The sequence below is a fragment of the Parus major genome, chromosome Z (genome assembly GCF_001522545.3).
Source record: "Parus major isolate Abel chromosome Z, Parus_major1.1, whole genome shotgun sequence".
In the NCBI taxonomy this organism is placed as follows: domain Eukaryota; kingdom Metazoa; phylum Chordata; class Aves; order Passeriformes; family Paridae; genus Parus; species Parus major.
The window spans coordinates 62,345,302-62,357,036 of record NC_031799.1 but is presented as its reverse complement, the minus strand read 5'-3'; the positions used below and the strand labels follow the sequence as shown (position 1 = coordinate 62,357,036).

The window sequence follows — 11,735 nt, the reverse complement described above, 5'->3', positions numbered from 1 at the left end:
CCAATACTCATCTGTGAAGGAGGTAATCACAAGAGTCTGATAAGGTGATGTATTTGCAATATCAGAATGTTACAGTAAACTCACACTTGAAAGTGTGTTTTCTCCACATACTTGAAAGTAACTTTTCCATTAACTTGGACTTCAGTTGCTTCAGACTATGCATGTGGAAAACCAATAGTGCTGGAGAGGGATGATCTATGAACAATCTGTTCTTAAAACATAGATCAAAAGCAGAAAAACTCTTGATTTCCTACTGTGAAAAACGAAGTTCACTCCTACAAAATTTTAAAAAATGTTTAATAAAGACAATAAGAGATGTAAAATAAAGCAAAGAGTTAGGGGCGGGTGCCTTGGCGTGCTGCCAAGAGCACACCTGGTATCTTGGGAATTCCCTTTTTATCCCATCCTGCTGTGAGGGTTTAATGCATATTCAAAGCATGTCCCCTCCCTGGTTCCACCTTAGAACATGCTCTTGCACAGTTTTATTTTCTGCTGGCCAGCATTTTTTTGCTGGTCATCATTCTAGCTGGTCAGCATTATTTGAAGTTTGGTTTCCTTTCTTCTGCAAATGGTCAGTGTTGGTAACAGTCCAAGCCCCTCATCCTTCCTCTGAGGGCAGCTGGGCTTCATATCTTTCCCCCCTGCCAACATCCTGGTACCGGCTTTTTGATAACAGTTTGCTCTCTATTTCCTGCTGCTGATAATAGCCTGTTTTCCACTGTCCTTCTGTTGGAAACAGGTTGGTCCTCCCATTGTCTTGCCTGCTGGAGTTATCTTGTCTTGTCCGGATGAAACATATCCTTACCATTCAGAATTCCTATCTAAGCCTATAACTTGCTAAGAGAGAAAAGAATATAGCAAAAGCATATAGCATATAACATTTATCAGAATAATTGTGAAAAGCCAATATTTACAACATCAATTCACAACACTACCATTCATTCTTCTTGGTTATTTGAAAATAAAAAAAGATGACGAAATGTTTTTCTCTGTATTTTGCACATGAAAGGAAAATTACTTTCAGCTGGGAAATTTGTCGTAAAATATATTTTAAGATAAAAGATATATTTGATTTGGGGTTTTTTTGTTTGTTTTTTTTATTTATTTGAGTATGCATCAAACTGGAACGTGGCATATGGGTGGTAAGTGCACAGTAGGAGCTTTTATTCCTACCAGTGGAATGTTAACTTCATGTTTGCTGATTTGCTCACATTAAGTTGGTCACATACAGGAAAATGTAATTTCTGTGCTAGTTTTATCTGTGATGTAATGGTGATATTTGAAACACCAAAGATTGAGAGTGGTTCTAATAATCTTAAAATATCCCTATTCGCTACATTTTGCAAGGTGGATAAATGGATTTTATTTTGTGAGTGCTTCATTGTACTTGAACTATGGCAATGTAGCTAGGAAGGCAAAGGCATCATTTATAGTTCTTGCTCAAATTATTGTAGAAAACTGGCCGTCGGAATGTGTTCACAGTTTTTATTTTTTCTAAGTAAAAATAGTAATCTGTTTGTACTAGAAGTTTAAATTTTTGGAATATGTACTGAACTGTGTGAAATCAGAAGTTTGACTTGGTTTCTTTCGGTTTATCATTTTGTCTTAGGGATGGTTTGAGAACATTTATATTTTAACTGGTAATGTTTCATTTGTGCCATGCATGAATGACTTTCCATCACAGTATGAAACCAGCAGGAGGGTTGAAAACCAACACCCATGTGTAAGATGTATTATTTAGCATATGTAAATATTAAAAAAGGAACTTGTCTTATATCATGCTGGTTTAGAGCTGTGAAGCTAAGTCTTTGATTCTTATGATACTCCTAGCAGTTCAGCCTTTCTGCTTTTGAAATTACTGGAATGAAATGATAAATACATTATTTAAGACTTCAGTCATACTATGAAGTGTCTGGGTTTAATCTGTGTAGAGAAACGCCTCCACTACTGCACCTTCAGAGCTCCTCCCTTAATGCTTTTTATACAAATTTTGTTTCCAGGGCTGAAAAGTTTACTTTATTATGTGCTGTTTACTACGATGGGGGGGAAGAAAATACTTCTTTTTCTCCGAGAACTCGTCTGTTCTGGAGCTGTGGCGTCTGCTCTTTCAGACACAGCTGCGCCCAAGAGCTAGTCATTGCGAAGACAAAAAAAAACCAGTGAAGCCGTGGAGTTAAGTTTTGGGCACACCTAATTAACAGAAATACTTAGTGGCCATTTGGTTTCTGATCTCCATTCGGGTTCCTGGCCGCATATGCTTCTGCACGCGCACACAATCTGCCTGCAGTTCACAACCTCGCATGTCCGGGGGTCGGGACCGCGGCGGTCACCTTGTCGCGATCGCCCCGGGCCCGCCCCTCACGCTGCTGTCCCAGGGTGCCGCGCGCTGGTCGCGCGCAGGCGCGACGGGCCGGGATGGCGGTGGCAGCGGGCTTGTTGGGCCGGGCCGCGGGCCTGGGCCTGGTCACGGCCACGGCCACGGGCGGGCGGCGGCTCCTCCGGTACGGGACCGGAGCGGGGCTGTGCGAGCGGGGGACGGGGACCCTCCTCGGCGGTGCCGTTGTGTGCAAAGCCGGTGGTGCGGCGGATCAGCGCCTTTCTCGGGGGATCAGCTCGGATCAGCGCCCAAAGCGGCCCCTCACCGCCTATCTTCGTTTTGTGATGGACAACCGTCCGGCTTTTAGGGAAAAAAACCCAGGTACGAGGTTTGAGTGGAGGCGAGCCCGCGGTTGTTGATGTTGGGCGCCAGGGCGCCGCCCCCCAGAGCAGGACTATGGTCTGCGTCCCCCAAAGTGGGGTGAGCCAGGAAGCCGGAACAACCCGTCCCTTTGTAAAACTGAGCTTCGAGAACGATCCAAAGTCGTGATCTCAGAGACCCAAACCATCTGTTCATCCATACCATTCCCCAAGTGAATCTAGCATGGCCATACTCATTGCCTGCAAGTGCCTGCTTGGTGTTCCGTGCTTCAGAAGTCAAAAGAATGAACATATGTAACTTTAAAAATGCTTGATGAACTATCTCATGTAGGTAATACAGTGATTTACGATTCTCAATTATTTTTGAACTCTTAATGTATTTGAAGTACATTTTTACTGATTTTATGAGCTGTGTATGATTTTACTTTAAGGCTTAGTAATTGAAAAATTGCAGGTCCTGGATTACATCACTGTATATGGGAGAAAAAGTAAGTGTTTTTAGAGAAAAATGGTTTTCTGTGAATATGTTTGATTTACTATCAAGAACTTCACTTATAGGCAATGCAGTGATCTTGCCAGAGAGCTGCAGAATAGAAAGATCTGGTTTTAAAATACTGTTGAAGGTTAAAATGTTTAAGGAACTATGGTCATATTGGGCAAGATTTAAGTAGGTAAAACCATTTGATACCCTGTTTAGCTTACTAGTTCAAGAGTTCCACACTCTCTTAGGTTGGTACCTGAACTATCAGAGTATATTGTATTTACATATCACACCAGTGTTTTCCACTTTTCCAAAATTGAATAATCTGTCAATAAACATGCTGGATCTGATATACAAATTGAGAATTTGGGGATTTCTAGTTCCAAGATAGGTAGTGGTCAAAAATAACCCAATAATTTATTCTCTTTTTTTTCAGTGGTCAAAGCACCATATTTTCAAAGGTTTTGAAGTTGATCTACTTGCACTAAAACCTTCCAGTTGCCTTGTCTTTCCAGAATTCTGAAAGTCAGGTCACTGAGAAGAGCTTAATTATGCTTTTCCATGAGGTGTTTGAGCTTTGTCTGAGGGGGGAGAAGAAGCTTGTCTGTTTTTTCTTTTAGTATGAAGTAGAGGGAGAGCCTGGAAAGGATTTTTCAAGAAAAGAAAACCTTACATCCTCTTTGCACCACACTTGGGTTTGTTTGGGGGTTTGTTTGCTTTGGGCTTTTTTGTTGTTTGTTGGGTTTTAATTATTCTTTTCCCCTTTGCAAATTCAAGTCTGGCTGGAAGTTTCATCAAATCACCCTAGTGTGAGAGCCAGAGGCAAAGACAGTCAGTCAAAGACCAAAGTAGACAAAAGTCACTAATTTTGTTTGTTTGAGGAGGAAATTACTTTTTAAACTTCATTTGAATGGTATTGTAAGTAAAGGATAATAAAATCAAAGTGTATGTGCTATATCAAGTGGATGAAGTCGCATTATGCTTGAATGAAGAATTCAGCAGACTCTTTTTGCTAAAAAACTTAGAACTGGAAATTTTACTTTTGGTTTCTTCTCTGCTCCCCCGTCCAAATTCAGACCGTCTTGTGTTGTATAGAAAAGGATCCAGCTCAAAAGGCAAAAATATGAAATTTTTGTGGAGTAATAATAGCTGCCTTAAAATGGTGCTTCAGTTTATAACTGTGTGTTGTGTTCCAGATGAGCAGTGACTCTTCCCCATCCTCCAAATATTGTAGTGTCCTTTAAGTGCCACAGTGAGTTAGTTTTATGAGAGGATGAAAATGCATTTGTACAGGAAGATGATACCTGTGACAGCTTTCCTTGGGGAAAAAGTGAAGAAGTTTACTAAAGATATAATGCTGATCTTTATTTCTGGGCTTTCTCATTTTAATGTACAGAAGCGAGCAACCTGGAACTGATTAAAAAAATAGCAGATGCGTGGAAGGAGTTGCCAGCTTCACAGAAGCAGGTATGGTTGTATCCTTTCCCTGAGTACTTTGAACTCTACAGGTGGTGGGGTTTTATTTGATTTGGTGTCTTTTGTGGTTTTTTTGTTGAGTCTGGTGGGTTGTTTTGGTTGGTTGGTTTGTTTTTAAAGGGCTTGAAAAAACACATGTACAAAGGTTCAGGCATCAAAACAATTGGGAGAATGGAGAGCTTTCAGTAACTCCAGGGAGGTGTGGTGGGGTGGCCCTGGCTGAATGCTGGGTGCCCACCAAAGCCACTCTTGGTTGCTCTCTTCAGCTGGGTGGAGAGAAAACAAAGTAAAACATTTGTGGGTCAGAATAAAGCAGGGAGAGGTCCCTCAGCAATTGCTGTCAGGGCACAACAAACTTCACTTGGGGAAATCAGTTTATTACTGATTAAATCAGACTAAGATAATGAGAAATAAAACCTTGTATCCTATTACACTTTTCCCCCTACTCTTCCCTCTTCCCAGGCTCAATATCACTCTGAATTTCTCTGCTTCCTTCTGACAGCAGTGCAGAAGCATAGGGAATGGGGGCTGAGGTCAGTCCATCATGTGTTGGACTGACCTCAGCTGCTCCTTCCTGTTCAGTGGGAGAACTTGGGGTCTATCCCCCAGGGGATAATCCTCCATGAACTGCTCACAATGTGAGTCTTTCTCATGGACTGCAGTTCTTCATGAACTGCTCCAGCATGTGTCCCTTTCCATTGGCTGCTGTCTTTCAGGAACAGGCTGCTCTATTGTGGGTCCCCCACAGGGTCATAGCCCCCTCTGTGCCTCCCCCAGCTCCAGTGTAGTCTCCATGGGCTGCAGGTAGATCTCTGTTCCCTATGGTCTGCAGGGGCACAGCTGCTTCACCATAGGCAGCACCCCAGGCTGAAGGGGAACCTAAACTGGTACTTGGAGCATATCCTACCTCTCCTTCCCTGACCTTAGGATCAGTAAAAATGTTCTTCTGATATGGTCTGCCTCCTTTCTCTGGCTGAAGTTGTGCAGTTTTCTTCTTGTGCCACCACCATACTGACGGGCTCTTGGATGTGATGTAGTAGTGGATGCCTCTTGGAGCTGGCTGCCCTTGGCTCCAAGACATGGAGCAGCAGACATGGCAGCTTCTCATAGAAACCATCCCTGTACCCCCTTCACCACCAAAATCTAGCCATGCAAACCCAATACAGGAAGATACTTTGCTACTTGCACTTGAACTTGTACATGATCTTGACTTTAACAGTTTTAATCTGTTGCCAGAGAAATGACAGCTCTCTTCCACGTAACTGTAGGGCTGCAAACCAGTTCTTTCTCCTTTTTGAATGGCAGTATTGCATTACATGTATAATACAAGTTTTGTAAAGTTGTTCTGATCTCATGTATAAGGTAGGTGAAACCTCAGTTAATTTTGAAGAAAGGACCAACTTCTTTTACTTCATGTAAATTTCTTTTAAGAGTCAACAAACTAAGTCATAAGTAGTGAAGTTTCTGTGAGTGGTAGTTTCAAGGGATAACATAAAGCAGCAACTCTAGGACTTGCTGATCATTGCTGAATTTAAATGCTATTTATAGCAAAGTAATGATTTTTCTTCCTTGACTGCAGTTAGCAATTAGAGGCAGTTAGGACTAAATTCTGTTTTCTAAAGGAAATATCTTTGTTCAGTAGAATTGAGGTGCTCTCACATCCCTTCTGGACTACACTCTGTGTACCTTTCCTTTTGTGTCTCTGAAATGTAGAACAGCAAATCAAACATGAAAATCTGGTGTAAGTTTTTTAGTCTGTAATTTTTTGCTCATGGGGTAGAATTGTTAGCTTGTCTAATGGTTAAGTGCTTCTGACTGAAAGCATCTTGCTTAAGTTTAACACTGGTGGTGGTTTGTGCTGTAGGTTTATGAGGAAGCAAGAAAGACAGACTGGAAAAGATACGGAGAGCAGATGGCCGCTTATAAAGCCCAACTGACTTCAGCCCAGGCTGCAGCTTTGAAAGAGGAAAGAAGAAAACAATTGGAAAAGAGAAAATCGATGAGGGCAAAAAGAGTAAGTATTTTGAAGTTCAGGTTTCTTTTCTCTTAAGGAACTTGAAATCTGTTTGTCTAGTATACAAAGCAGAGTTGAAGCATGTTTTAGAAATACAGAAGCAGCACAGAATAGGAAAAAACACACAAAAAAGACAAATCCCCCAAAATGCTGTGTACTAAAATAATTACTGGTGTTAGCAGTTATTTTAGTGGCTTTCCCATGCTTGAAGAGCACAGGACTAGCATGGATCTTTGTTCTTAGAAGTAGCTTCTCTGGTTTTTTTCCTCCCTATTTCTAGAGCTGCCAGTGAAAGGATAGACACTAAAAGACATTTGGACCAGCAATATTTTCTTTGGTTGGGAAGACATCCGGAAATGGCTTTTTACAGAGACCTTGTATCTGTTAGCTGATGAGGTCCTACAAGCTAGCAGCTGTTTGAAGTAGCCTTTTTTCCTTCCTTTTTTGGGCTCTGTCACTGTGTAGCTGCTGCTGTGACATATATTTGTGTCCTTTACTAGCATATTCATAAGGACCTTCTTCCCTTTTCCTTTTTGGCTGGTTTATGTATAAATCCTTAGAGACAGAACCATCTGTAACAGTACAGTACAGGTTTGTCTGGAAAAAAATCAAAGGGGTTATGTGTTGTTTATTTATTTCTTTGAATTAAACTGTGACATTGCTCTCATCAGCAAAAGCAAAACAAATTTGGTTTAAAAGACCCCTACTTAGAGGGAGTTTTAATCTTAATGATTCTGCTGATCTATTTTAGAGTATGGCACCACAAGGAATTCAGTAGGCCTATCTAATATATAAGCAGATTTTACAGCACCTAGGCTCCAGTCAAAATGTCAGGACTGGGGAAAATAGAAAGTGTAATTGCATCTATAACTTGCTGTACTTTCATTCTCTAGCCATCAGCCCTGTAGGCAAAGCATTCTGATAGTAGAAACACAGTTCTCTTCTACCTTCTTACCTCCAACAGATAAGTGTTTGCCCTCTTCTCTGCACACAGGCAGTATTTCACTTCAGAAACTGAAGCCTTACTGAAGAATAATAGAAAACCTGTCATTACTTTCTTAGAGTTGAATTTACAGAGTAGCACTATTTGTTTCTGGAAGACTTAAATTAAGTAAGAATCAGTTTTAAATGCTTTTACAACAACTTGTGCAAACTAAAGTTGTTAGCTTTTTGTAGTTTAACATTAGTCTTGAAAAGCACTTGAAGAGCGTCTTGACATACAGTCCAGTTTACACAATAAAACACCAAAGAAAGAGTTCGTGTTTGATTTTTGTATAAAATATAAAGATAAATGCTGAGTTTAGTTTTGGAACAAATTCATGCTTGGTTGATGGAATAACTTCTCTTCCTGTTTTTTAGGAATTGAATCTGCTTGGGAAACCTAAGAGAGCTCGTAGTGGCTTTAACATTTTCCTGTCAGAAAATTTTCAAGAAAGTGAAGGAACTTCACCTGTGGTAAGACAGGAAAGATTATTTTTCTAAAATATAACCATTGTATTCAGAAAAATCTAGTTTAGATTCTGTCATTTTCAAAGATATTGTTCAGTAGTTCACTATCTGGATGCTGCATTGCTTAGGTTATTTTTTTTAAGCTGAGGCGATCTGGCTATACTGCTAGCATGGCCTGTATAAAGTGCTGTGTGCGTATACAGGCTTAAAACAGTTTTTTTGCACGTGATTGTTACGGACTTTATCTGTTCCTTTTGTAAGAAGAGAATTATTCTTCCCTTAGTTTTGATGTAGTAATTCAGTTTTTCAGGGAGTTGTGGTGGTGTGCTCCTGTTCTGGCAGTAGCAGTTTATTGTACCTCCTATAGTTCCATTGGTGTTATGGAAATACATTATTTTCTCAGCAAACTCACAAATTTGCACTAAACTATGATTTGGGATGATGTAAGTTACACTGGTGGATTAATAGCACTTGAAGTGCTAGAAACCCACCCTGTGTGCCTCATGTGCTCCTACACATTTAGTCAGTAGGTCAGGATGGTGGATATGGTTTGTTCCTCAGTTTTCCATGTACAAGGCAGGTTTTTTCAGTCAACTGTGGCCCACACTGTAAATGTGGCCTAAATGATGCCCAGGAGCTTGTGTTGAACTATACAGATTATTATTTACTTACATTAAAAGGGTAAATAAGGGGAAGCAAGCTTTTGTAACTTTGTGCTTTTTTGCATTGGTTTGTGCTTGACTTTCCCTCATGCAGTATTCATCTGTACTTCTCTGAAGTCAGTCTGCTCTTAAAATATCTCTCATATATTGCATGTTCTGTATCCCCTAGGCAAAGCTGAAGAAACTATTTGATACATGGCAGAAACTGTCTACTTCCCAAAAGCAGGTATGTCAGAGGATTTAGATGAGGCTCTGATCTAATCAGAATTAAAAACTAGAGTCAAAATTGACAAGTTCATACAAAATCTTGAAGTCAGTTGCTCAAAATAAAATAATGAGGAAAATACTCCAAGATTTTCATGCATCTTGATAACCTTTATTCCAGTGGTAGCTATTTAATTCGGTGTTGTTGAAATGTGAGTCAGTGGGATAGGATGGAAGTTTGGTGTGCCTTAAAGTGGATGCTAAGCAATATCTAGAAGAAGGTGGAATAATATGCAACAATTTGATTTTTTTCTAATAATCCATAATATCTCTAAACACCAGCATAGGAATTTGCTGCTCATGGAAAGACTTCTTACAAGGGAAAGTAACAGAAATCTACAAGTGATGTGTACAGGGTAATTTATTAATTTTGGTTGTCTGGGGGATAATTTTCTGCCAGCTTTCTCAGTATATTGAACTACAAATCTGCAGATGAGCAAATCGGAAGTGGAGGGATGCTGTACTGAAATCTAAACTAAACCTTGACATTTTCAGGTATTCTGTACTCTACTGTCCTTCCTCCTGAATGCCCTTCTTCCAGGTGTTTTTTAATGTGTACTTAGGACACACCCTAGGTTCATATTCTTACTGTAGAAAAAGAATTTTAAATAGTTCTACAACAATACCTATTCCTGTGCCTCATGTAATCTAGCTGTCTCAAACTAGTGCTCAAATAAAAAAGCTTTAACTGTTAGTAGCAGTACTGAATACATTTCCTCTTTGGGAATGGCCAGCTGTTGACATAACTGCAATTTAGTGCTAAAGCTTTGTATTTTTCTGCCCATTTGATTTTTTTTTTTTTCCAGTTAGCTAGGGGTGAAAGCAAACGCCTGGGCTGTTCACTGCACAGGTGTTGTTCTAAGTCACCTTTGTGTCGTAGCAGTTTTTCAGAAAAAGCCCCTTCTGTAACTTCTTGACACCTTCTTTTCTTTCAGCCATACTTGCAGCTTGCTGAAGATGATAAGGTTCGGTATGAGAATGAAATGAAATCATGGGAAGCAAAAATGATTGAACTGGGACGTGAAGACCTGGTGCGTTCCAAAAAGCAAAGGCTAAAAAAGAAACCTGCTGAAACTGCAAAGCAAGCTGAAACAAAAAAAAAATCTTCCTCAGGTGGAAACAAGGCAAAATTAAAAAAATCTGAAGAATAAAAAAATCCCTTTTAGTTGTCCTATTTCTATCCTGCTGTGTTAATGCTGCAGTCAGCATTAGCACTGAAATCTGGAAAACCCATGAACGGCCCTTTGAAAAGGTGATCAGGTAAGAGAGGAGTTACTGTCTCTCAGAACTGACTGAAATAATCACTGTGGATATAGCCTGAACAGTAAAACAGCAATCAATCAATAAAGCTGTGAATACTGATAACCACTGACATCAGCAGAGCTCTCCAGTAATGGTACATAATATCCAACTTTTATAAGTTTGGTTTTTTTTTTAATGAAAAGAATAAAAAAGATTCTTTCTTTATGAAAGAATATTCTGCACAGTTACCATCTAAATTCTGTAAATGAGCTGAAATCTGAGTTAACACTGCTGTGTTTTATTCCCTCCTTGTTACTGCTAGTGAGATGTTCTACATTTCAACAATAGGCCCAAGAAATGTAAAATGCTAGCTTTTATTTTATGCATTTGTCTTTGTATCTGTTAATCTGTGTATGCCATTTATATTGCATTTAAAAACCATATGAGTTTTGTATGAACATACCTTTATTGGGCTTTTATTTCCTGGTTTTGTTTGGATCCATACAAACGTTTTTGTCTTGCTGTTGTCACATTGGGATGACCTAGAAGAAAAAATGAAAATGTGAACTGTTTGGACTTTTGAGTTTTGGTGTAATAAATACACGTACTTTAGAGGTGTTTGGTTTCTTTCCTGTGGTCTCTTCATCTTAAATAGGTATTTTGAGGAATCTGTTTTTAGAACGAGGACAACTTTTTCACTATTCGGTGGATCTCATCTATTCTGAGTGATCCACAAAATAATGATGGAATTCTAGGAAGGCTTGGGTTGGAAGGGTTCTTCAGGATCACATGGTTTCCACATTCCTCCCATAGGAAGGGATGCCTCTCGCTAAATCAGGTTGTTCAGGGCCCCATCCAACCTGGCCTTGGACACCATCACCTAAAAAATGGGGTTTTCCTCAAACCCTTTGTGCTTGATCAGTTTGTCAATGCCCAGGGGTTGACTGCAGAAATAAATTTGAAGCAATTATAGATGAATTCTGCCAGTGCAAACCAGCTCAAGCTAATGATTCAGTGCACATAGAATCACAGAATATCCTGAGTTGAAGGACCCATCAGCATCATGCAGTCCAGCTCCTGGCTCTGTACAGGACACCCCAGGAATCCCCCCCTCTGCCTGAGAGTGTTGTCCAAACGCTACTTGAATACTGACAGGCTCGGTACCCTGACCACTGCCCTGGGGAAGCCTGTTCAGTGCCTAACCAGCCTTTGGGGTAAGAACCTTTTCCTGATACCTAACCTAATCCTCCCTGATGTTGGGGAAGGTGAAACAGGGGTGGAGGGGGGGCGGGGAGAGGCAGCGTTGGTCAGCGAGCTTGGTTTTTAGTTGTTGCTGCTGGACTGAAACCTGATACTATGAACTCTTGTAGCTTTTTAAGCTTCTGATTCTTTTACTACCTGAGTAAACATACAGATTACTCCTTCTCTCAGAACGACAGAGAGAGAGAAA

General features: G+C 40.2%; 1 protein-coding gene across 1 annotated transcript; it reads left to right on the top strand.

The window, feature by feature from the left end:
* Positions 1–164: 164 nt before the first annotated feature.
* On the top strand, positions 165–10,903 carry TFAM (transcription factor A, mitochondrial). The gene is made up of 6 exons (XM_015652299.2): positions 165–2,698; positions 4,575–4,645; positions 6,519–6,668; positions 8,028–8,123; positions 8,949–9,005; positions 9,979–10,903. Exons 1-6 carry the CDS (start codon positions 2,416–2,418, stop codon positions 10,192–10,194), a joined length of 873 nt encoding a protein of 290 aa, XP_015507785.1. The 5' UTR covers positions 165–2,415; the 3' UTR covers positions 10,195–10,903.
* Positions 10,904–11,735: the final 832 nt, after the last annotated feature.

What these genes read in the sequence shown, in the direction of transcription:
- TFAM (XM_015652299.2), top strand. Translation starts at nt 2,416, where the DNA reads ATGGCGGTGGCAGCGGGCTTGTTGGGCCGGGCCGCGGGCCTGGGCCTG. An exon ending in TTTTAGGGAAAAAAACCCAG is followed by an intron (nt 2,699 to 4,574) that starts GTACGAGGTTTG and finishes TTTAATGTACAG; the next exon opens with AAGCGAGCAACCTGGAACTG. An exon ending in AATCGATGAGGGCAAAAAGA is followed by an intron (nt 6,669 to 8,027) that starts GTAAGTATTTTG and finishes CCTGTTTTTTAG; the next exon opens with GAATTGAATCTGCTTGGGAA.